The following is a 22,254-nucleotide window of genomic DNA, read 5'->3' on the forward strand; positions in this document are numbered from 1 at the left end:
AAATGCTATTGTTTCATAATAGTTTCAACCACTAGTGGTTGGAATGATAAGAACGTTTAGTCCACGTCTTTTCTCAAGCTGCAGAGGTGAGAATCCCCCAAGGAGGCACAAACAGTTGCTGGAGAAAGCAGGTTTCATGAACAAGTGTTGATCAGTAGTGACATTTGTTGCTGTGGATAAGACATGAACTTCACGCATGTCACTCTGAGCTCTTACAGAAAGAGTGGGATTTTAAAAAATGTAACAAATAAAGAAGCCTAACTCCTCCAATACAGAAACAGGATTGACCACATTAAGAAGTTAGATTATTCCATTTAGCAATAATTAATTTATCACATGCTAATAGAAGAAACAGCATTCTACTACAATGGTTTGCAAACTTTAAGTCTTCAGTAAACACTGTCCACATCAGTTTTGTCTGCTGAGGTAGCATTATATAGCTGTCCTGGAAACCCTGTGCACTGCAGAAGATTCTTGGAAGAGGTGTGTTCTGTGGGGTGCACAGTCAATTCATATGAGGGGCTAAGTCTATTGTGCCTCATTGTTTCCCTGTGTATATTGAAAGGCTGCCCTACGCTACAGCACAGGTGGGCATAAGGTAGATCTGGATCTATGTTGGCCACTGGGGAATTCACTGTAGATCAGCAAGGATCTGACTCCCAACTGTTTCACAGCAGCAGCAACAAAATGACCCCCCAAATTATACTGCTGAAATGGAAAAACTTGAGCTAACCAGACGTGATCTTTTATGTGGAAGGACTCTGAGCTCCATTTAGCGATGGTACTGAAAACAAACTCAAGAGTCCCAGATTATGGTCTGAAGGCACATGAGGCCAGCACCCTGCTGAAGCTAAGCAGGGTCAGGTCTGGTCAGTGCTTGGATGGGAAACCACCTGGGAATCATATGTAAGCCGCCTTAGGTTTCTATCATGGAAAGGCGGGGTATAAATGTAATAAATAAATAATAAATGAATAAACTCCTTGGCTCAGAAGTCTTTGAGACTACTAGAGTATGACTCAGGGTTCTAGTAAAACACAAAATGGAAGCCTGTCCCCTCCTTTCCTAGAACATATCTCTGTCTCCTGTGGCTGCACGTGGCAGATTGATATTGGTGAAGCTGTCTTTCATCACAACTGCATGCCTGCCATTTCTGATCTTCAAAAGAATGAGAGCTTAATTGCTACTCTAGGATCAAAATGTTTAAATATGGTTCCTTTGTTTTACTTGTAGGATCTGCTGGCCCATCCTTTTTTCCAGTCCAGTAAGTATACCTAGAGGACTATGTATATGTATATAATTCCTTGAACAAACTCCCCTGGTTACATCTGTTTTCTTTTTCTAAGAAATACACTAGGCTACACACAACCTTGTTGCAAGACTCTCTGTTCAGAAGAACTGGAATCAATTAGCAGTATAAGGATCTTATTAGAGATGAGCTTTGTTGAAGTGGGGAGAAAAAGGCTGCTATAGTAAGAATATCGTCAAAACGGACAAAAACAGTGTTTTATCAAAAGAACTTCAGCTCCCTGATGGCTGAAAGCGGCATTTGTCCAGAGTGTCTGTGTGCTTTTTCAAAGGAGGCCTGCAAAGGTCAGCCCTGCTGGAGGGATAGCTGCCAATAATTTGCTGTAGGTAAACAGATTCACCTTGCAGAAAAGTGTGTGTCGTCTTTGTAATCACGGAGAAAATTCAGAAGCCCATGTTTACAGACACGCAGTAGTTTATTATCTGCATCCAGTCCAACTTCCTGTCAGGGAGGAGGGCAGAAATACTGTCGGAGGCAGAATGCTTAGACATCTTACTGACTTGATTCACTAAATGCCGTTACCATGTTCTAAAGCAGTGGCAACTCTGGCAGTCGGCAAGTTACCCCCGTGTGATTTGAGTCTCCTATCTTTCTTAGCCAGCATATTTTAAATGCATACCAAAAGGGACAACTGAACAACAGTGATACTCCTGTGCTATGGGGAAGCAGGCTTACAGGTAGCACACAGGGAACTATTTTTAAATGAGCCTGCCTAAAGATCATTTGTTGGGAGGTAAGCAAAGCCTTACAGTTAAAATGCAACCCTATGCATCAGGATTGGGGAGCCGCTTTCAGCTTTTGAGCATCTCCTTCTGGGCAACCTTTCAGGGGCCACATGCCAGTGGTGTGCAAGTGGTGTGCAAACATCTGTGGAGTTTTAATGTAATGTTCAGGAGGGTGTGAAGCAGGGCTAGTAGGGGTGTGGCTGGGGAGAGTCCCAGGGGTCACACAGAGCAGCTTGGGGGGCTATATGAACTGAGGCTCCCCACCCCTGCTATATACAATCAGAAACAAGTCCCACTATATTCAATGGGGCTTCCTCACAATAGGATTGAAGCCAGAATCTATTAATTTGAAGGTTCATTTGCACCTGGTAGTAGACTCTAACTTGGACCGAGATATAGCCTGAGGAAGAATTCTCTGCAGGCCATCCAGAGGAGACACCTGCAGGACAGGCTATTGTATTTGAGACAGACCTGGCAAAGTGCCCTTTCGTGGGCCCCCTCCTGTCATTGGGCCCAGGTGAGCATACCTGCCTGGGATAGCAGTGGTCTGAGCAGTGCTAGCTGGCTGGGTGTAGCTACTGGGCTGCTGCTGGAAAGGCAGGATATAAATCAAATAATAAATAAAGTAAAATAATACTCCTTTACATTTCCCACAATTCCTCAGGAGTAGCGCTAGATTGGAGCATTGTGGGATATTAAAATGGTGGCTGGCTCCAATGACCTGACGCTGCTCAGAATGCCAGGCAAGGAAAATCAAAGGGAATCCAGGACAGGAATCAGCAGTGGTTCTTGCTAGGGTCCTGGCAGATGCCAGGTGCTGACAGCAGCCTTGGAAACTTGCCTGTTTCTCTGAGGTTTGGACTTCAGATTCCTCAAATGAGGAACCAGAATTCATACCTTTACCATGTTCCCAATTGCTTCAGGCTCTTCACGCCTTTGTAAGTTCTTGGCAGAGGAGGGAGAGGTGCAGGTTGAGGCTGCCCAGTGATGCTTGAGTTCCAAGGTTCAAGGCAGAGGGCTGCCTCTAAATTCTTGCTCAGATCCTTGGAAAAGCAAGTTCCATTGCTCTAGGGAGTTTGCCTTGGGAGTTGTTCCATGTCCTGCCCTGCCAGACTCAAGTAACTTTAAAAAGAAGATGAGGTGGACTGAAGTTATCAAAAGCCCCAGCCGATCAGTGCTGTGCAAAATCACTTTCTCCGAAATGGAGAGGGCACCTCTGTATACAACATGGCGAATGCCCTTCCAGAACAGCTCAACCAAAAATCCTTTCATTGACCTACCTGGATAGTTGCTGCTGGACTCATGTTATAGACTGATCTTCTGGAACAGTAGAATAGGGAGAGATCATGCTACAGAACCATCTCCCCAACGACGACAGTGACATTTCTCTTAATGTCATCATCTCCTTGGTTACACATGCAGGAATCAAGAATGGAATGGTCATCCTGAAGAAGTGCACATGAGGAAGATGTGTGCATGAGGGAAAGTAAAAGGCCCCAAATCTTTTCAGTATTCTGGAGTGCAAGCCCAGGCCCCTTGTTATTTTGTTGTTATTTTGCAGTGGGGGAGAACAGGAGAGGAACAGGTTTTCCTTCTTTTACCATTTCTCTCCTCTCCAGCCATTCCTTGCTCTGTAACAGCAGTTCCAGCAACCAGCTGCTTCCTTTTCTATTTGGGTGTCCAATGCCATTCACGAAAGGTACACTTCCTTCATATAGGAAATTACCTCCATGGGAGACCTGAAGCAGCTAAGAACCTCCTGACCTGACTTGGGTTGGTGCATTGGTGTTTGGCTCCGTGGAGCTGAGCCTAGGGAGACTTGCTGCAGCAGCTCCAACTGCTTGAGTTGGGCACTGTTCAGCTTGTGCAGATGGTGTGGTTCTCTGAACCTGGCTCTTGCAGACCTGGCTGCCAACACAGCCGCCCACTGTGCTAAAACTGGATTGCTGAGGACATGTTCCTGAGGACATATGTCCTCAGGATTTCATCCCCTCTGCATTTTAGGCCCAACACTGAAGGAATGCAAGCAGCAGATCCCATGTTTCCTTCCGGCCTAGTGTTCAAGGCCAGCTAGTGAAGGAATTCAGAAATGCACGGCTCACTCTCTTTGCTGCCAACATCCAGAGGTAAGAAGACATTGAGCACATGCAACCCTCATTCCTAGCCAGCCACTTTTCACTTTTGGGGAGAGGCTTTTTTCTTTTGAAGGAGCAGGGCTTTTTTTTTTTAGTACCTCATGTTTCTCACCATGTCTGTGGGTACAGTCTTGCCCTCTCGTTCCCCTTGTCCGTGTGTCCGTATGCAACATACTCATTTTCAGAATGCAGGGAATGATCGAGAGCACTGAAGCAACAGAAACAAACATTTCCCATCAACAGCCATGGAGGCTATTGAGAGCTGCCACGCTGCATCCCTCAAGGTAAGAAATACACGCCAGCTAGGTGGGTCACTCAGTCGAATGGCCAAAAGGGCACTTTGAAAATCAGGCCACAACTGAGCAGCTGGAATGTGTAGGGCATGGGTAAGGACCACAGCCGAACGGTAGAGCGTCTGCTTTGCACACAGAGGGTCCCAAGCTCAGTCCCTGGTGTTTCAAGGTAGGGCTGGGAGTGACCCATTCCAAAAACGCTGGAGAGCTGCTGCCAGTGAGTGTTGATAATACTGGACTGAATGGACCAATGATCTCACTCAGTATAAGGCAGCTACCTACATTTTCAATGATGAACCCGAGTTTTGCCATGAGTTGGCTGGCCTTACTCTTGAATTATCTCTGCAATCACTAACAGTGTCTGAACTGAAACAAACTGCAAAATAATAAGGACAATTTTCTCAGGTAATGAAACTGAACACCCTGCCCTACTTGGCTTTAAAACAAATGGGCTTTTTTCTCCAGCACAGCTTTTGTGGTTCTTGCCATCGCTCCTGCAATGGGGCACAAGAGCTTTTAAAGCAAAGCTTGAGGACAATGCTCGAATTTATATAGGCTGAAACACATCTTTCATACATCTAAATAGGTGATCATGGAGCAGGCCTTTGAGTCTTGCCAGCCTTTCAAACGAGCATGGGAATGATAGACAGGTTAATACAGTGGGCAGGAAGGCTTAGATTGCAAAGATGAATGAAACCTTGAGATAACTGACTAGTATTCAACATTGCATTGATAGTATCAACCCAACTGTTTTGAATGAAGGAGACATTCTGTGCCCATAAATCAGAAACTGCTTCTGAGACTATAAGCCCATTCTATTGCAAAATGCTACTAGCAATTCTGGCTAGATCTTTACTGTTGAAGGTTTTTGATGAGGGATGTTACAGACTCAAGTTGGAAATATCAGAGTTTTTGGTATTCCAAGGGTCCTCACAAAGAAAAGCTCATCGTCTCCTGCCTTTCTGATGAAAATGGGATTGTTGGTTGATAAACCCAGAAAGCCATTGGCTGGCCTTAAATTGCCCCTCCTCTCTTTTGCATTTGGCAGCAAGACAACGGCATTTTATGGATTTGCTGCCGACAGACAGTCAAACCTGGTTAAATTCATGAGGCTTCCCAGAAAGAGAAAGATGACATAGGAACACTTGACTGTTTGTTAGGAACCATTATAATTAAAGTAATATTTTACAAGCTCTCAAGAACTCTGTCAAAAGCAGCTACATGGAAGAATAAATCACAAGGAGCAAACACCCTCAATTTAAAGGGGGGAATTTACAGATGGGGGAATATACATTGGATTGCATGTTCCAGTCGGGACTCTTGAGGAAGAGGTTGTGGGGAAAAGTCACAAATGCTTACTCAGTCCTTTAAATGTTTAAAAGAAGATGAAACAAGGGCTATCCCACTCTCGTGTTTTCATACTCTTCTTCTGTATAGCATGCTGAGAAAAGGCTGACATTCTTGCAGAAACAGGCCTGTTACAGACCCCCCCTTTCTTAAAAAGAAAACCAAAACACAAAATAAACCCAGTAACTTCAAATCAGCTTCAGGATCAGGACAAGAAGAGTACTGAGTCAATCTGACGGGCATTATTTGCCCCAACAGTACTTAAAATTCTAACTGTTGCTGATGCAAGCGCTATTGTTGTTAATTTGAAGTATCCATGCTCAGCTGTTTCATTAGAATGCAGGAGTTTATTCTAGCGAGACAGAGAGAGAGGCTGCCATATTCAACACTAATTATTCTGCTGGTCTGCTCAGGTTTTCTTCCTGAGACAGAAAAATTAAGGAGAAAATGTGAAAACAGTGTGTGGATGTGTGGTGGCAGGGGGGGAGATGTGAAGCAGTTGCTGAGACAGAAGTCAAAGGCAGAGTGCACTCAAATGTCTGCATAGATATTTTTAAGGGAAAATCCTCAGTTGTCAACAGTCTTTGCCAGGGTTTGTTTTTTCAGCACAGCAACAGAATGCTGTCATTCCATCAGCGGAGGCCTTCATTCAGGGAGTACTAACATGACGGTATGGCGACCACTTATCTGGAGGAGGCAGCACAGCAGAATTCACAATCCTCATTTGTGTGTGTTGCAGCCAGATCTTCTCTCCTGGCCTGTGGCTATTGTTTGGGCATGGCGAAATCCCACGCTGTCTCCTGTGCACATTTCCACATAGCCCTCATGAGCCGCGTAAACCCCATGTCTTTTGGTTTCTCCAAGCCTCTCATAAGCCTCTGCTTCATAATGGCAACAAACTCCTTATTGCTTAGTTCTCCATTCCCTATTAGAAGAAGGGAAGGGGGAATCAGTTAAAACAGTCTTAAACAAATTGTTCCAAAAGTCTCAGAGGGCAACAGATAAAAAGCTTTGAGATAATTATTATAGGGCTTGTCTATAATGGTCACTTCAAGACTATCAATATTTTGTGAGAGGGATTCAAGCACATACCAGAAATTTAGGTTTGTGCAATGAAAGTACGTTAATGCACCAAATCTACTTTAAAAAAAAATGGATTTTTTGTGGTTACAAAAGTGATGGGGAAACGCATGATAAACAGGGAAGGCTTTTAAACACTGTACAAGCAGATCAGGATAAATGTTTACTGTTATATAATCTCTCTGCAACCAAATCAGAACGGAGGCTCAGTAAAGACCAGACATAGTCTACCTTCTGCATAAGCTATGTGCAAGCAAATCAGGATGAATGCTAAATAAACAGGTCATCTGGAGGTGCCCATTGACATAGCTACTAGACATTTATTCCACTTTAATATGGATTTAATTGCACATCTTACTGATGCCTGAAAAAGCCATTCGGGGTGGGGGGAGAAGAGACTGGCATACACTTTCAAACCTTCCTGGAGGTTTGATGTTCACTGAAAGCAATCAGCACTGACAGAAATTTCATTTAAACCCAGGGAAGCTGTCTATCATGTCTTCCCTCTGTTGTCTGGGTCTAAAAGACATACTGACCTTCTGGTTTGTGGGTTTATTCTCTTATGCAGATTGTACTTTTTGGCTGTTGTGCAAATGTGAAATTCTTGTTAATATCAAGGAGAGAAAAAAGGGGGAGATGTATTTAAAAGAGCAACTGGCAAGTAACCCTAATATATGCAGACCTGCGGGGAAGAACTAAGATACAGGTGTTTAAGATGATTCAAGGAGTGTCTGGCCCTTTAAAAACTACAAAGTGTTCAGATTTCACAAACTGAAATGTAGACAAGTTCTTTAATCAAAATAATTCCCTATAAACATGGAAAAGGTGTTATTACACGCAACAGTTAAGCCGGACTAAAGTTTTTGAAAACTCTTAGCTCACGGCCCCCACCATAGAGTTAAGCAGATACATTAGAAGCCATGTCCAATTTACTTTCCTCATTTTTCTAACTCCACTCAGAAGTGAGGATGGAATTCCTGACTGGGCTGAACATGCCAGTAACTTAATTCATCTACATCTTCATCTTTACTGTCTACATAGTAAGGGATTACCCCAAACACTCACAACATAAACCTTACTGAGGCATTATGGAAATGTGAAAGTGTCACATGAAGGGGGACAATGGGAATGAGTTTGCTAGCTCTGCCCCCCATGTGCCCTTTTTTTGTCACCTTCCACAAGTTGAAGGGCAGTTGTCTCCCTGCACATTTTGGAACCCTGGGTCCCAAACCAAAAAATGTGTATAAAAATGCACGTATTGGGGGAAAGTGTGCATTAAAATGTATGTATTAGTGAAAACAACAAAAAGCTGCATTCTGTCAGGGGAAGTTGCTTGCAAAAATGTGTATGTTTTTTGTGTCTGTGTTGGAATTGCTTTTTAATATGTTTTTAAACAATATGTTTTTTAACCTTTTTAAAAAAATGTCTTGAAAGCATTTAAAAATGTTTTTAAAGATGTTTTGTTTTAATGTATTTTAAAGTCTGTTTCTATGATGTTTTAAAGTGTTTTTAGTGCTTTTGTTTGCCGCCCTGGGCTCCTGCTGGGAGGAAGGGTAGGATATAAATCAAATAAAACAAACAAACAAATAAATATGTTAGGAGAAAGGTGCACTAAAATGCTAAGAAATTATTGTGAGGACCTTTTCAGAAAAAAATGGCAAACTGGTGTGGAAATGAAGCAGACCTGGCGTGACTCCTGAAAGGTCAGGAAGGGAAAAGTATCTCTTTTGCAACAGTATAGCTATTAAAACAGAAGTTTCAGGACCTACTGAGATCAGCTGCTACACAGCTGGTGCCCCCTCAGCACAGCTCTTAGTAGGATGGCAACTGGTAGCACTAAGCTTTGAAATCACAAGTTTGAAAATAACTTCTGCTTGTGTACATGCATAATTCAGTTTACGGTCTTTTAAAATAAAGCATGCTGAGCAAAACAGTTGCATGATCTCATTTGTAGCATTTATTACCCATCAGAAGTTATAGTTTCTGCACCCTTTTTGGACAAGTCCAGTCACTTGTTTTTAGATATACACTTGGTTCATTGAGCCTGTTATCTCAGTGGCACTCTGCTATCTTAGTCAGAAATACGTTGGTTTGGATAACAATCATGCATTATGCAGGTAGCAGGTTATTTAGAAAGCAGCTTCTGCATTCCTGAGCTGGATGCTAGACTGCATGATCATTAGAAGTACAGAACAATGTATATCCCAGGGAAAGGTGAGCCTCTTCTCCGCTGCTGGTCCAATGCCAGCCCCTTTTAACAGTATAGATTGGTAAGCCAAATCCCACACACCTTGATTGGAGGGATCAGCAGTCCTGCTATCAAGGCCATTTGGGACACATGCTAACCAGTTTTCCCAAGTCATGGGTACTTACACCACAAAGGTGATATGATATTTGCTACCATATTTCTGACGCAGCTTGGGAGCAGAAAAACCTTTCCTATTGTATAATGGCCCAAGTAAGTTTCTATATAACCAGTGGCAGGCAGGTTTTTATTTCTGAAATTCTTTATGAGCAAACTCTTTTTATGCTCTTATTTGGACACTGGGATGGCCAGAAAGAGTGCCCTCCTGTCTTAAGACCAAAATGGATTGGAAAGACATTCTAAAATGAAATTAGAGGGAGCAATTTCCAAAGCTTGGGGGAGAAGGAGGAAAGGGGGGTTTGCTGTGATCTTGGAGTTCTTTAGTATTTCAAATACTACAAATGGATAGACAAAGGATGTTAAGCTAAGGAAGGTTTCGGAGGTGATTAAATGAGGCATAATAATACTAGGAAGTATCAGCTTGAATGTATATTATGTTAGACTTGAACTGTTTGAACAAGGCTAGAATTCTGAGACAGAATTTAATCGATTTGTTACATTTTCCCTAGTCTTTACTCATAACAAGGATGCTGCAGGCTTCAGAACAGGGCAAGACAAAATATACAAGGGTCTTTTGGAAGGGAATGATGATTCTTTACAAATCAGACATCCATTTTGTCATTGCTCCCTGAAAATCTTTGTTCATGTACAACCCAATACAGCTGTACTTTCTAATCACAGATAGTTCTTTAGCTCAGTGCAAGAAGTCCTTTTGAGAATTTAGATTAAATTCAAAAAGCTATTAGCTGAGTTCAAATTAAAGGCAACACACATAATGAAATGGTGGGTCCTTTCTGGAAATTGTAATTTTCTCCTTCCTACTATAAAAATGGAAATGGACTGCCCTCAAGTTGATCCCAACTTATGGCAACCCTATGAATAGGGATTTCATGGTAAGCTGTATTCAGAGGGAGTTTACGATTGCCTCCCTCTGAGGCTAGTCCTCTTAGCTGGCTAGGGCCTGCTCAGCTTGCCACAGCTGCACAAGCCAGCCCCTTCCTTGTCCACAACTGCCAGCTGGGGGGCAACTGGGCTCCTTGGGACTATGCAGCTTGCCCACGGCTGCACAGGTGGCAGGGCACGTAACCCCTGAGCCACTCACTGTGGGGGTGATCTTTAGCTGGCTCTTGACACCCAGGAGACATGAGCGGGGATTTGAATTCACAGACTCTGGACTCCCAGCCAGGCTCTCCTCCCCACTGTGCTATACCAGCTCTCCCTTCCTACTGTACCTATGTAAATATACCCTATGCAGCACTGCCTCTTGGGCATGCAAGAACAAACAAGCTGGAAAACCGAATCTGCAAGACAGCTTTCAAATGAAAAGTGCCTGCACAACAATGGCGACACTTTATTATAATGAAAGATTGGAAACAGCAAATGCAGAAGTTTCAGCAGGAGGGATGCAGCTAGCACAAAAATAATTTAAGGTGAGGCAGAAGGCATACCATGTGTTGATTTCAATTATCTCCAAGATTGGGAATTGTTCCTTAGTTAAGTTTTACTTGCAAAAGATTTTAATGGGGGCAATTCAATATTTCTCATTCTAAGACAGATGAAAAAGTTACCAACTAGACAAAACCCATCATGCATTGCTTTTGTCATCCAATGAACTGCTCTGGAATCTGGTCTTTGAAATCCCACTCCAATTTACTATCACTTTTCTAGACATGTTTCCTTCTCCCAGGCCTCTTGACAGGGAAAGAAGATACAATTTGTGTGCCCTAATCCCAGTGCTTTTTGCTCATCACTTGGAGTCTCACCTAAGAGGCAATGGGCTATGTAGCTATCTGAAAGCCGACCCTGAAAGGCTGAGCCGCTTTGAATGGTCTCCAAATTGCTCACTTCCATTGTGTCTTCCTTGACTTAACATGTATAGAGTGAGCAAGAGACCTTTTGCTGCAAAGAAATAATTTGGAAGACAGTTCTGCAGTATCACTTAAATCTTTGCTGCTAACTTCTCACCCTGTCCAAAGATAGTTTCAACTAATCCATTTATTCCATGTGTATTGGAAACCTAGAAATTTATTGTAGATTTCAACTTCTGTCACAGAGAAGCTAATGCTACATGTATCTTTCAAAGGATGATCCATCCTCTTGACCCAAGCACACTTTCCTGTAACAACTTAAAAACATGGCAGAATTAAGAAATAGCTCCAGATTCAGAACATGAACAAGCCAAAGAAAAACTCAAGCACTGCGATGCTGGACTAAAAGGTATAACACCTAATCCTATATAGCCAGATGTCATCCCTGGCAAGCTTGCAAGCAGAGCAGAATGGCTACAGCCACCTCATTTGTCCCTGATCCATAGTATACTGCCTCTGAATGTGAAGGTTCCACTGCTAGCCATTATGACTAGCAAACAAAATGTATTTTTCAAAATAAACTGTAGGAAACTCCTCAGAACCTCCTGGAGAGTTCTCTGGCAGGTCTCAGATACCTCTTTTGTGAATGAGCACCCATTGCTTTGGGACGCAAATACTGTATGAGGGAAATAACTTAGTTGGGATGTAGCGGTTCGAGTGTTTAACATAAGAAGAGCCTGCTGGATCAGGCCAATGGCCATCTAGTCGAGCATTCTGTTCTCACAGCGGCCAACCAGTTACCCATGGGAAACCTGCAAGCAGGACCTGAGTGCAAAGAGCACTCTCCCCTCCTGTGGTTTCCAGCAACTGGTATTTGGAAGCATATTGGCTCCGCCTTGCCATTGATAGCCTTTTCCTCCATGAATTTGTCTGAACATGTTGGCTAGGATCTGGGTGACCATGAAGCTCACTGAGTGGCCTTGGATCAGTCACAGTCTCGCAGCCTAACCTATCTCACAGGATTGTTGTAAGGAAAAATGGGAAAAGGTACAAGCATGTATGTCACCTTGAGCTTCTTGAAGGAAAGGTGGGATATAAATGTGATAAATATTAAGGGATCGGTGCCAATTTAGTTCTCTGCCCATCTTTCCAAACATATCTAGATAAATGAAGCTGACTCGAACATATTGCAGAGCACTCTATTAGAGAGATACAGTGAAATGAGTCTTAGCACAGATTAGAATCCTAACCATGACAACTCAGAGGTAAGTCCCACTGAATTCAGTAGGGCATACTCCCAGTAAGTGGGGTTAGGATTGCAGCCTTAGCCTATGTATATTTACTCAAAAGGGCTTACTTAAATTCATAGAGCTTACAATGAAGAGAGTGTCGACATTCAATGGAGCCAAAACCCAAAGCTACCAAATTAACACTTGCTATAGGCATCTTTCCTCAGCCAGTACCCAATAATATGGAAGAAGAAGAAAGGGAAGCACTGAGTTAAATGTAAAGCACTCACCATCACAGTCGAAAAGAGCAAACACCACATCGCACACATGGTCTGACAGCTCCACTTTTGCCACCGTCTTGCCTACCTGCTGCATGGTATCTGAAAAATTAATGAGAACAAAGTGCAAATCAGATGACAATACAGGAGAGGAGATGGAAGGACCACTGCCTGACCTGGCCCTACTGATATCTCTGGTCACTTTACCATTAAAGACAACAGTCAGGATTTTCTGTCCCCCAACCTACCCACCCATCCCCCACTTTGTCCTGAAGTGACAAGTACTCTTTATACTAAATGCACTTGGTAGCTGGCAAACGTGCTGAAACTAGCATGTAATTTCTCATCCAACTGCACTGCTGAAGCCAGTCCTACCAGATGCTGCCTGCCTGTCGTTCTTCTGATGGGCATTTCACTACAATCCATTGGACATGGCAGTGGAGAGAAATTGGGAGAGTGATGGGTGAGTCCAGCAAAGACAATGAATTAAAGCTTTGTTAAATTTCAGAAATATGCAGGCAACACCCCCCCCCACCTTGTAGTTCAGCAGGCTACAGATGGCTTGTTCCTAGAAGACCTTCCCCTGTCAGCTAGCTTAACTGACATGAGTGGGAGCACCCCAATACTCCTGGCGCAGCTCCAACTTGTTTGAATAAGAGCTGCACAGGAGGCAATCTTGATGGATTACACCCTGTGTTAACACATAGACATCCAACAGCATACCCCTAACAACTCTTTAAACCTCTTTAAATATGTAGCTGCCATAGATGAACCAATATATTATCTTCCTATATAATATTTTTGTAAGTGTCATGCTACACACTATGCGAGGTGTGATGCAGCACGGCACAGCGGTGGTGGCAATGCCACTACTGCGTGCATCAGTCACCTGGTGGCAGCGCTGAATTGCAAGAAACGCACAGTGATGGCGGTGTGTGAATTGACTGATGGTGGCGTAGCATGAGTTGCCTAGTGGCGACATCACCCAGAACAAACAGATGAACAAGCGAGTGGGTGGGGCAGTGGAGGTGAGCGAGGTGCCTGGCAGTAGCTGGCCCTGGCCCTTGGTGGGTGAGTGAGTGGGGGCCCTTGGTGGGGGAGGGCTGGTGACCCTGCAGGGGGGAGGGGGAGGGCTGGTGACCCCAGCAGGCAGGGTTGGCAAGTGAAGCAAGCAGGGGCAGAGCCCCCAGTAATCCAAACAAACAAGACAAAACTGTATGTCAAGGATAGGGAGAAAATAATAGATCCTCATTAGCAATATGACACCCCACTCCAAGGATTGTATTCAGTGTTGTCTCACTCAGAGTAGGCCTAATGAAATTAATAGACATTAATTTCATTGGGTCTACCCTAACTTGGCTGGATGCAACCTCAAGTGTTTATTGTGCATATACACATAAACTCATCTGATGACAGATTCTCCTGCTCCTTTTTTGAAATTCTGAGAGAATTTCACCCCAAACGTCTAAGGCATAATAATGAAAATGAAAAATTAGAAGTGAAGCCTATTCAGTTCTTACTGAACCCATGAAGGAAAAACAGAAGTGATCCCCAGGGAAATGAGAGCACACAACCAACAACTTTCATAATGTTTGCAGTTTGTACCATTGAAGGTTGTAACTGTAGATCTAAAATGCCCAAAGATAGCTAAGTATGTTCACAAACAATTTTGCCAGGAATAACTGCTGTGTAAGAAGTGGAATATATTTTATGATCAATACTGAGATTCAGTAAAGATTTCATATGTCATTTTTTAAAAATTGGAATCCATAAAACAAGATAGCACATCTAAGACATGAATGAAACATAAGTCTTCAGCTACTCTGCAGCTACTTACTCTGCACATTGGTAAGTTATCTATATGACCCTTTCCAGACTACATATCAAGTAAAGAGTAAAGTGGGGCTGAGCCTGCTGGCCTCAACCCCACCATCACATCTCTTCACCCTTGCTATCCAGGGGATGGTCTGAAGAGGGGAGCCTGCACTATGCACATCATAATTCTGTGCTGCGGTGGCTGTTGCTGATTGGGACTAGTAGGGCTGAAGGCAGGAAGACCAACTATTGGTGGGGCCAGTGCCAATGACAGGCAACGCCAAGTAATTCTAGTTTTGTCTCCCTGAGTTCTACAAGGGGAAGACTGAGACTAAAGAAGGAAGAAGCTGGTAGCCAGTGCCATTCTTTAGATGGGTATGATTCAAAAGGCAGGCAGGTGCGGTCTGGCTGCGGGCAAAGTGAGGTTGGTAGGACAGTGCCCCATTTGCCCTAATGGACCAGACTCGCTGTTCCTGCACAATCAGGCTTCTAAATCCAGGGGAAGCCTACATGCATTAGGCAGGCTTCCTTCTTCAGATCTCCCTCCCAAACACATGAACAGGGCTGGGAGGAAGTTGTTATTATTATCTGTTAAATGTGTTCGTGGCTTGTTACCCAAAAGTCCCCAAGCAACTTACGACACTGTTAAACAAGTACAGTAGGGCCCCGCTTTACGGCATTCCGTTTTCCGGCTTTCCACTGATGCGGTGGCTTTCAATTAGGGGAAATTCCCTGTTTTAAAGCCGATTTTGCGCTTTTGCGGCATTTTCGCGCAACGCGACCCATTATAGTCAATGATTTCTGCTTTACAGTGATTTCTGCTTCATGGCGGGGGCCTGGTCCCTAACCCGCCGTATAAGCGGGGCCCTACTGTATATCACACCATAAAACAGAATAAAAAACACCCCCACAACAGCCACAGTAAGCTGTTACAGGGACGAGAGAGTGGGGGCAGAGCCAGCAAGTGCAGTCTTCCCCATCTGGCAATGCTAATCGTGAGTGGGTAACATCCAAACAAGGCTCATATTAGGGCTGATCTTAAACAGTGTGGGGCTATTCTTAAGTAGCTTTGTACTGTGCCTCACAGAGGGCTTGTTCTGTTGGGGTAAGCAAGCTTGCTTTAGTAGGGAGATATCCTGTCTAGCCAGAATTTGGGGACAGTTTTCTGCTTCTTTACTGTGATGTAACTTCCTGTTGACAGGTGTTACTTCCCCCTTCTCTTCCTCTTTTTTGTTAAGAGTTGTTCTCTTATACACATCCACTGTTAAGCCACAAGAGAGAGAAGCTTCCAGAGCCTCTCTCTCTTTCAGAATATGCCAATCATGGACTAAAACCTACTACCTACTTCTATCTTTTTCTCTCCAAGCTAGAACCTATGTTACCTGCACATGTGAAAGGTTGTGTGTAACCATTTTAAATACTTTTTACCACAGTGTATGTTGCTTTTATTCAGCTAGTCTGTTTGAGGGGAAGGTGGGCTGGTTAATTCTCATTCTGCTTTGCTAAAATACTCTGCTAAGAGATAGAACTACTAAACTGTTTCTCTCATTTAAGCTCAACATGTTCAGGCAATGCTTCTCCCTTGGAATTATATCCAGTGAAGAACTGCAATGGGCTCATAGGCTTCCTTTGCTGCCCCCTCCTCTACTCCCCCCCGTGCGGAGAGAAGTGAATGAAGTCACAGGTAGATCCCTGTCACAAGTTCAATGTAGTTTACTCTGATGTGGGATCTTCCCAATTCATTAACTGGCTTTTTCCTGCTCTGAGGGAATGGAATGGGAGAAAACAAGCATGACTTGAGGCCCACTCTCAGGCAGAAAGCCAAACCATGGTTTGTTATGACAATGAACAACACTCTTCACTTCCACTGCAGGAGTCAGGATCCCAAACCAGGATCCATCTGTCCATCTGCAGTTTCTCAGAACTATGGTTTGCTGCTAAGTGGAAGCAGAAGCTTCTAATCTTCTCCTCTTACATACAAATGAAGGGGGAAGGAGAGGAGTGTAAGCATGAGTCGAAGGCTAGCTGCTTTCCCTCTCCCTTTTGTCCAATAAAATAGGTTAAACTTTAGAGGATCATTTGAATGTGGTCATTGCCTCTCGAGGTATAAGCTCCCCCCCCCGGCAATCCTACCAATTCTCAGACAGCTCTATGTCTTTTTTAAAACTAGCTAGCTAATTACTTTTAAAAGAGCAAGGAAAGCTCAATGCCGGGTTAATTGCTAATAGCTGGTGGATGAACCAACTGTCTACTTAAAGTAGTTTCTTATAATGGGAAAGATTCATGGTCATATAATCTCAAAAGATAATCTCTTGAGAAATGCCTATTCAGGATTTTTTTTTGTTCTACCTTCACTTTCCCAGAATTGCTCTCATTAGTTTTCTTCCACCCACACCTGTGCTAAGGAGACCAGAGACATGCTGTTTCTTAACAGGCTTCATCACAACAAAAAGCAAATCCCTGCAGAGCCAGCCATGACCTAGCCTGTTTTGGTTTCCTCTTGTTCAGTGGTGTAAAGCAGGCCAGTTTCTTCCTTGAGCTTAAGAGCCTATAGACTGGGCCCCTTGGTTGGCAAGGAGAACAGGCAACTTGCTATTTAATAGAATGGAAACCCTTAACCTGCCAGGAGCACCAATACTAACGTTTAAAAGCAGGGCTACTGAAGAAAAACAACACATCCCATGGTCACATTGGTGGTTTTATCTGAGTCCTGTTTTCAGGGTAAATGAATAAATTCGTTTGCAATTCTTCTGCTACATTCTCCAGGTAGGCCGCTCATATCACAGGGTTTTCTAACTTTTATTATAGGGGTGGCAAACCTGTGGTCCTTCTTATGCTGGACTACAAGGGTTGCCAATCTGTTGCCTGTGGGCACCACAGTGCCCGTAGAGGCCTTCAGTGATGTCCCTAGCAGCTAGCCCAGAATTTGAGCTTTCATTTGAAAAAATTAGTCTAGCCCTCCTAAAAAGACAGTTATGGAGCAAAATGTGGGGTTACCCTTCTAACCCATTTCTGTGAAATGAGTCAGCCTGGCTACTCCTGCCTGTCAGTGTTATTAGCCAATGAATGCAGTCATAGCTGTGATTGATAAGCGAGTTGTTTGGACATCAGGAAATAGGAATCCCGTTCAGGTCTTAAAAAGCTGCTGTTTTGCACTTTACCTGCTTCTGCCTTTTTTTGTAGTCACTGGAATCTCCATAGTTTGCCCTTCCTGTTTCCATAGCAACCAGGATGAATATTTCCTGTGCTGAGTCCACCCAAGAGCAGGTAGCACCTAGAAATTATTTTCTGCTCTTACTACTACACAATAAATGTGAGTGAATGTTAAAGAATCCTCCTCTCCCCAAAGGACAAATGTGAAAACTTTGCAAAGAGGCTCAGGCATGTCTCCTGCTTTGCAAAAGACCAGGGACTCATTAAGAAATCATCATATACTTAAATTATAGTACAATGGTATATATGTCTACTCAGAAGTACATCTGTGTTTAAATGGGCTTACTTCAAGGTAAGTGGGTACAGGTTGGCAGTGTAGGCTTTGGTTTAGGGTTGGTATTGGGGAAAAACAGGGTTCTTGTCCCTTTAACAGCTGTATGGCAGGCAGAAATTCAACAGGTCAAGCATCTTCTAGTATGGAAATACAATTATAGGAAAAGCTTCCCTATAGATACTTTCTAATTTTGTGTTAGGAGCAGCCATTTTGTGAGAGGTGCCCCCAGCACTCTCTCAAAATTTGAAATGTGTCTTCTGGTCTAAAAAGGTTGGCGACCCGTGGACTACAACTCCTATCACTCCTGACTATGGCCATGCTGTCTGGGGATGGTGGTAGCAGTAGTCCACCAATATCTGGAGGTCAAAAGGTTAGCCACCCCTGCTTGTTTAAGTCTGGTCTAGATTCACATTCAGTGGAAGCATATATATCCAGTGGCCAGACACACATTATCTCCACAACTATTGTCAACTGAGGGTAAAGTTTGAGGTCATCATCATATAGATGGTGTTGGGATAAGCAAGCTTGCAAGCTTTAGTAGGGAGATGTCCCTTCTAGCCAGAATTTGGGGACAACTTTCTGCTTGTCTACTGTGATGTAACTTCCTTGCCCAAGTGGTATTTCCCCCTTCTCTTCCTCTTCTTTATTAAGAATTGTGGTTTTCTTATGCATGTCCTCCATTAAGCCACAGGAGAGCGAAAACTCCAGAGGCTCTTGTGATGTTCCTATATATTAGTGTATATATGGTAAGTGCTGGTTGTTTAGAGTATACATGGTAAGTAGTGAAAGAGGAAGGGGAGTGAATGGGCAATAGAATGCTTGATGATTGGCTGAATGTTTAAAATGGCTGACAGTATAAATGAAAGGATGACAGGTAAATCTGGGTAAATGTGAGGTGGTGAATTGTGGAATCTGGGGGGAGAAGAGAAAGAGTGGATTGCTTGGTGGGGTTTAGAGAGTTGTTTACCAGGAGGGAGGTGGAGTTCGGATTAGTATTGAGTAAAACCATATGCTTATGTGCCTTAAGAAGAAATCTTGTTAATCTTGTTAGCTTTGTTATCTGTAATAAATACTTAATTTGGTTCACCAAAGGCCTGATCCTTGGCTGGGGTTTCACAGACCAGAAGGGAGGGTAAGGTAATGACCAAGGCTGAAGGGGAACTGTAACAAATGGTGGCAGCAGTGAAGAGAATAACAATACCAGTATTCAGAGTCTCTGGGAATACTAGTATTGGGACGTTACTGGTGGTTGCCTAGCAGGGGGATCTGTTGAGATCTGTGCTAGAGCGGGGAGAGAAATCATAAGAGAGAGCGGTCTGGACTGGTGGAGTCCCTGGTGGTGCCTAGAGACAGGCAGTAACCACGAGCAGGTAGGAACCTGACAGGGAGAGCCAGGGAAGGACGCATCACAGCTCTCTCTCCCAGTACATCCCAATCATGGACTAAAATCTACTTCCTACTTATTTCTTTTATCTCCAAGCTAGAGCCTATGTTACCTGAACATGTGAAAGGCTGTGAGTAAACATTCTTAATACTTTTTACCAAAGAAGACTGTCTCTGTTGTTTTTATTCAGCTAGTCTGTATGAAGGGAAGGTGGCCTGGTTAGTTCTCATTCTGCTTTAGTCTGCTAAGAGAGAGCTATTAAACTGTTTTTATCTCATTTAAGCCCAATAGATGGAGCCTCACCCAAATTGTAAGACAGAGCACACTGAATTACAACCTCTTTTTACAATGCATAACAGGACTTCACCTTTTCTAGCAAAGGCAATTAAAATACATTTTGAGAGAAAGGATGCAGTCCTTACTACACTTGCAGATGCATAGAAAAAACCCTAAACATCATGCTTCACCTCCCACCCGACACCCTTTGGCCAGTTTCAAGACAAAAGCAGTTGAATAATCAGTGTGTGTGACCCTTAGAGGCTACATCTCTTTTTTAAAACTGCAAACATGCTATCATTACATCACACCCATGTTTAAAGATAAGAGACAATATCACCTCCATAGCATCCCTTTCCTCTTTTGTCAAGAGAAGAGGTGGAGGGAGGCAAGCTCTGGAGGTTGTACTTTCCTCACCAAGACAAAGACAAGTAATTCACCCACTGCTTCTTCATACATATTTAGGCACGGAAGTGTCATGGGTGTGCTTCTGTGCATTTCGGACATAAGGCTAGGTACAGCCCTGATGAAGTCACCTGACATGACCCTCTAAACGTTTGCCACAATTCAGAAGACCACAAGCTGCACGGCATTTCTGTTGTCAGCTATGGAAGGGCAAGTGGAGGCAGATGGGTGACAGATCACATATTTTACATACCAAAGGTCTCAGGTTCAATCCCTGGCATGTATAGTTAAAAACCAGCTGGTGATGAGAAGTACCTCTGCTTGAGACCCCAGAGAGCAGATGCTAGTTCCCATAGACAAATTAGACTAGATGGAGAAACAGTCTGTTTTAGGCTAAAGGCACCTTCCTAGGTTTTTATTCCCTAGCTGAAAAGTGGGAAAACCTAAGAGGTACTTACAGTTGTGCTTTACTTGCTGCACTGTGATCTATTTGTTTTTGACCTTCAGAAAAAACAGGCTCTGAATGCTCTAAATCTTTTCTCCTTAAGCCCAGGTAAAGGTCCTTTATATACAATCAGGAAGAAAGAAAGAAAGAAAGAAAGAAAGAAAGAAAGAAAGAAAGAAAGAAAGAAAGAAAGAAAGAAAGAAAGAAAGAAAGAAAGAAAGAAAGAAAGAAAGACGCCTCCATTGCATATCCCCTACAGGCTCTTTAGCATATATTGATATATTTGTGAATGCTTGTGAGTGGGCAGACAGTGTGTGTTAAAAAAAATTCTGGAAGCAGAAAAAGAAAAAAAAACTTATTTTCCAAGTAATTTCTGTAGAAATTTTGGCTCAATTGGGCCAAAAAATTCTGAATCAAGACTTTTGCCAAGTGAACAGCAGGGAAACCTCATTATGCATAACCAACGCTCACATGGAGACACATGGTACATTGTGCTGCATCATTCAAGGTTTCAAGGAGAAAACATGTACATATACATTGAGGGAAACACCCAACTCCATTTACAGCTTGCCAGTGTTTTAAGCTATTAAAAATGATAGGACATGCACACTTGATGTATCTGAAAACATGCCTTTCATTGCAGTGCTCCCTTAGGCAAAAAACATACTTGGATCATGGCAAGGTATTTGACTTGAAAATGAACTATAATTCAAGAATGGATGCACCAGATGAAGGCAATCAGTCCTACAAAAAGGAATCAGCAAATAGCCTTTTGTGACACAATCCATTTGCACACACCTCAAACACCCATGAATCATAATTAAATTAGAGCTTGTTTTGTCTTAGATCCTCTGTGGCGCAGAGTGGTAAGCAGCTGTAACGCAGTCGAAGCTCTGCTCACGGCCATCAAATCTCCGGTAAAAGGGGTTGAGGTCCACTCAGCCTTACATCCATCCATGGTCGGTAAAATGAGTACCCGGCATATGCTGGGGGGTAAAGAAAGGCCAGAGATGGAACTGGCAATTCCACCCCATATATACGGTCTGCTTAGTAAACGTTGCAAGACGTCACCCTAAGAGTCGGAAACGACTCGCACTACAAGTGCGGGGACACCTTTACCTTTTGTTTCTCTTCCCCCCCATTTATGTGGTAGTCAGTCAGAGCCAATTCTTGTCAGTTCTTGCATATATTGCCACATAATCCTCAGTCAGGTTTCACCTTCCTATTAAAGTTGATAAGAACATGCCAACAACAGCAGACAAAACCAGATAAAGTGTTGATGTTCTTTATGCTCTAATCCTCCTTTCCACAGTGCCGCTGGAGCACATGAGCAAAAACAGTTTGTTACTGTCCTGATGCCTTAATGAATTTTAGGCCCAAGCTGACACAAAACAGATGGGATAAGCACACCTCTGCATAATATTGTTGATGACCTTCTATTCACAGCTAATCACTTGCCAGAGACTTGCTGCAACCACTGCTCTTGGGATGGATTTCAAATTCTACAATTTACAAGTATCCTCTGTACCATCTAGCGATGCCTAGGACCTAGCGATGCCTAGGACCTGAATTTCAGGTTAATAACATGCTACTTAAAGTAGCCTGCATACATACCAGTCAATTCATGCCCTAGAGCCAGGATGCAAAAATTAACCTGAGTTGTTGTCCAGGATCTAAAGAACTGTTTAGGCTCAAGCAATTAGCTTCCACCAGCACAGTGCAATTGGCATTTTTGAGCAGCTGAATTCCATGCCATAAACTGCATTTGAAATGCCCCCGTTTCAAAGGAGCTTGTCATGTGTTATATCAAAACAGCATTTGAGAAAAACCAAATCCTTCAGGGCTCACACAATGAATGTGATGGTTTGGGGGATC

General features: G+C 43.2%; 1 protein-coding gene across 2 annotated transcripts in view; it reads right to left on the bottom strand.

Annotated features, from left to right (window-relative positions):
• Positions 1 to 5,610: 5,610 nt before the first annotated feature.
• The window catches only part of MICU1 (mitochondrial calcium uptake 1), a 203,303-nt gene continuing 186,659 nt past the window's right edge, over positions 5,611 to 22,254 (bottom strand). For both annotated transcript variants that reach the window (XM_061635302.1, XM_061635303.1), the window contains exons 11-12: positions 12,580 to 12,669; positions 5,611 to 6,732 (exon numbers count right to left, since the gene is read on the bottom strand). In XM_061635302.1, coding sequence (XP_061491286.1) covers positions 6,572 to 6,732; positions 12,580 to 12,669 — 251 coding nt within the window. In that variant the 3' untranslated portion in view covers positions 5,611 to 6,571. The remainder of the gene's footprint in view (positions 6,733 to 12,579; positions 12,670 to 22,254) is intronic.

Source organism: Rhineura floridana, chromosome 7, assembly GCF_030035675.1.
Source record: "Rhineura floridana isolate rRhiFlo1 chromosome 7, rRhiFlo1.hap2, whole genome shotgun sequence".
NCBI lineage: Eukaryota > Metazoa > Chordata > Lepidosauria > Squamata > Rhineuridae > Rhineura > Rhineura floridana.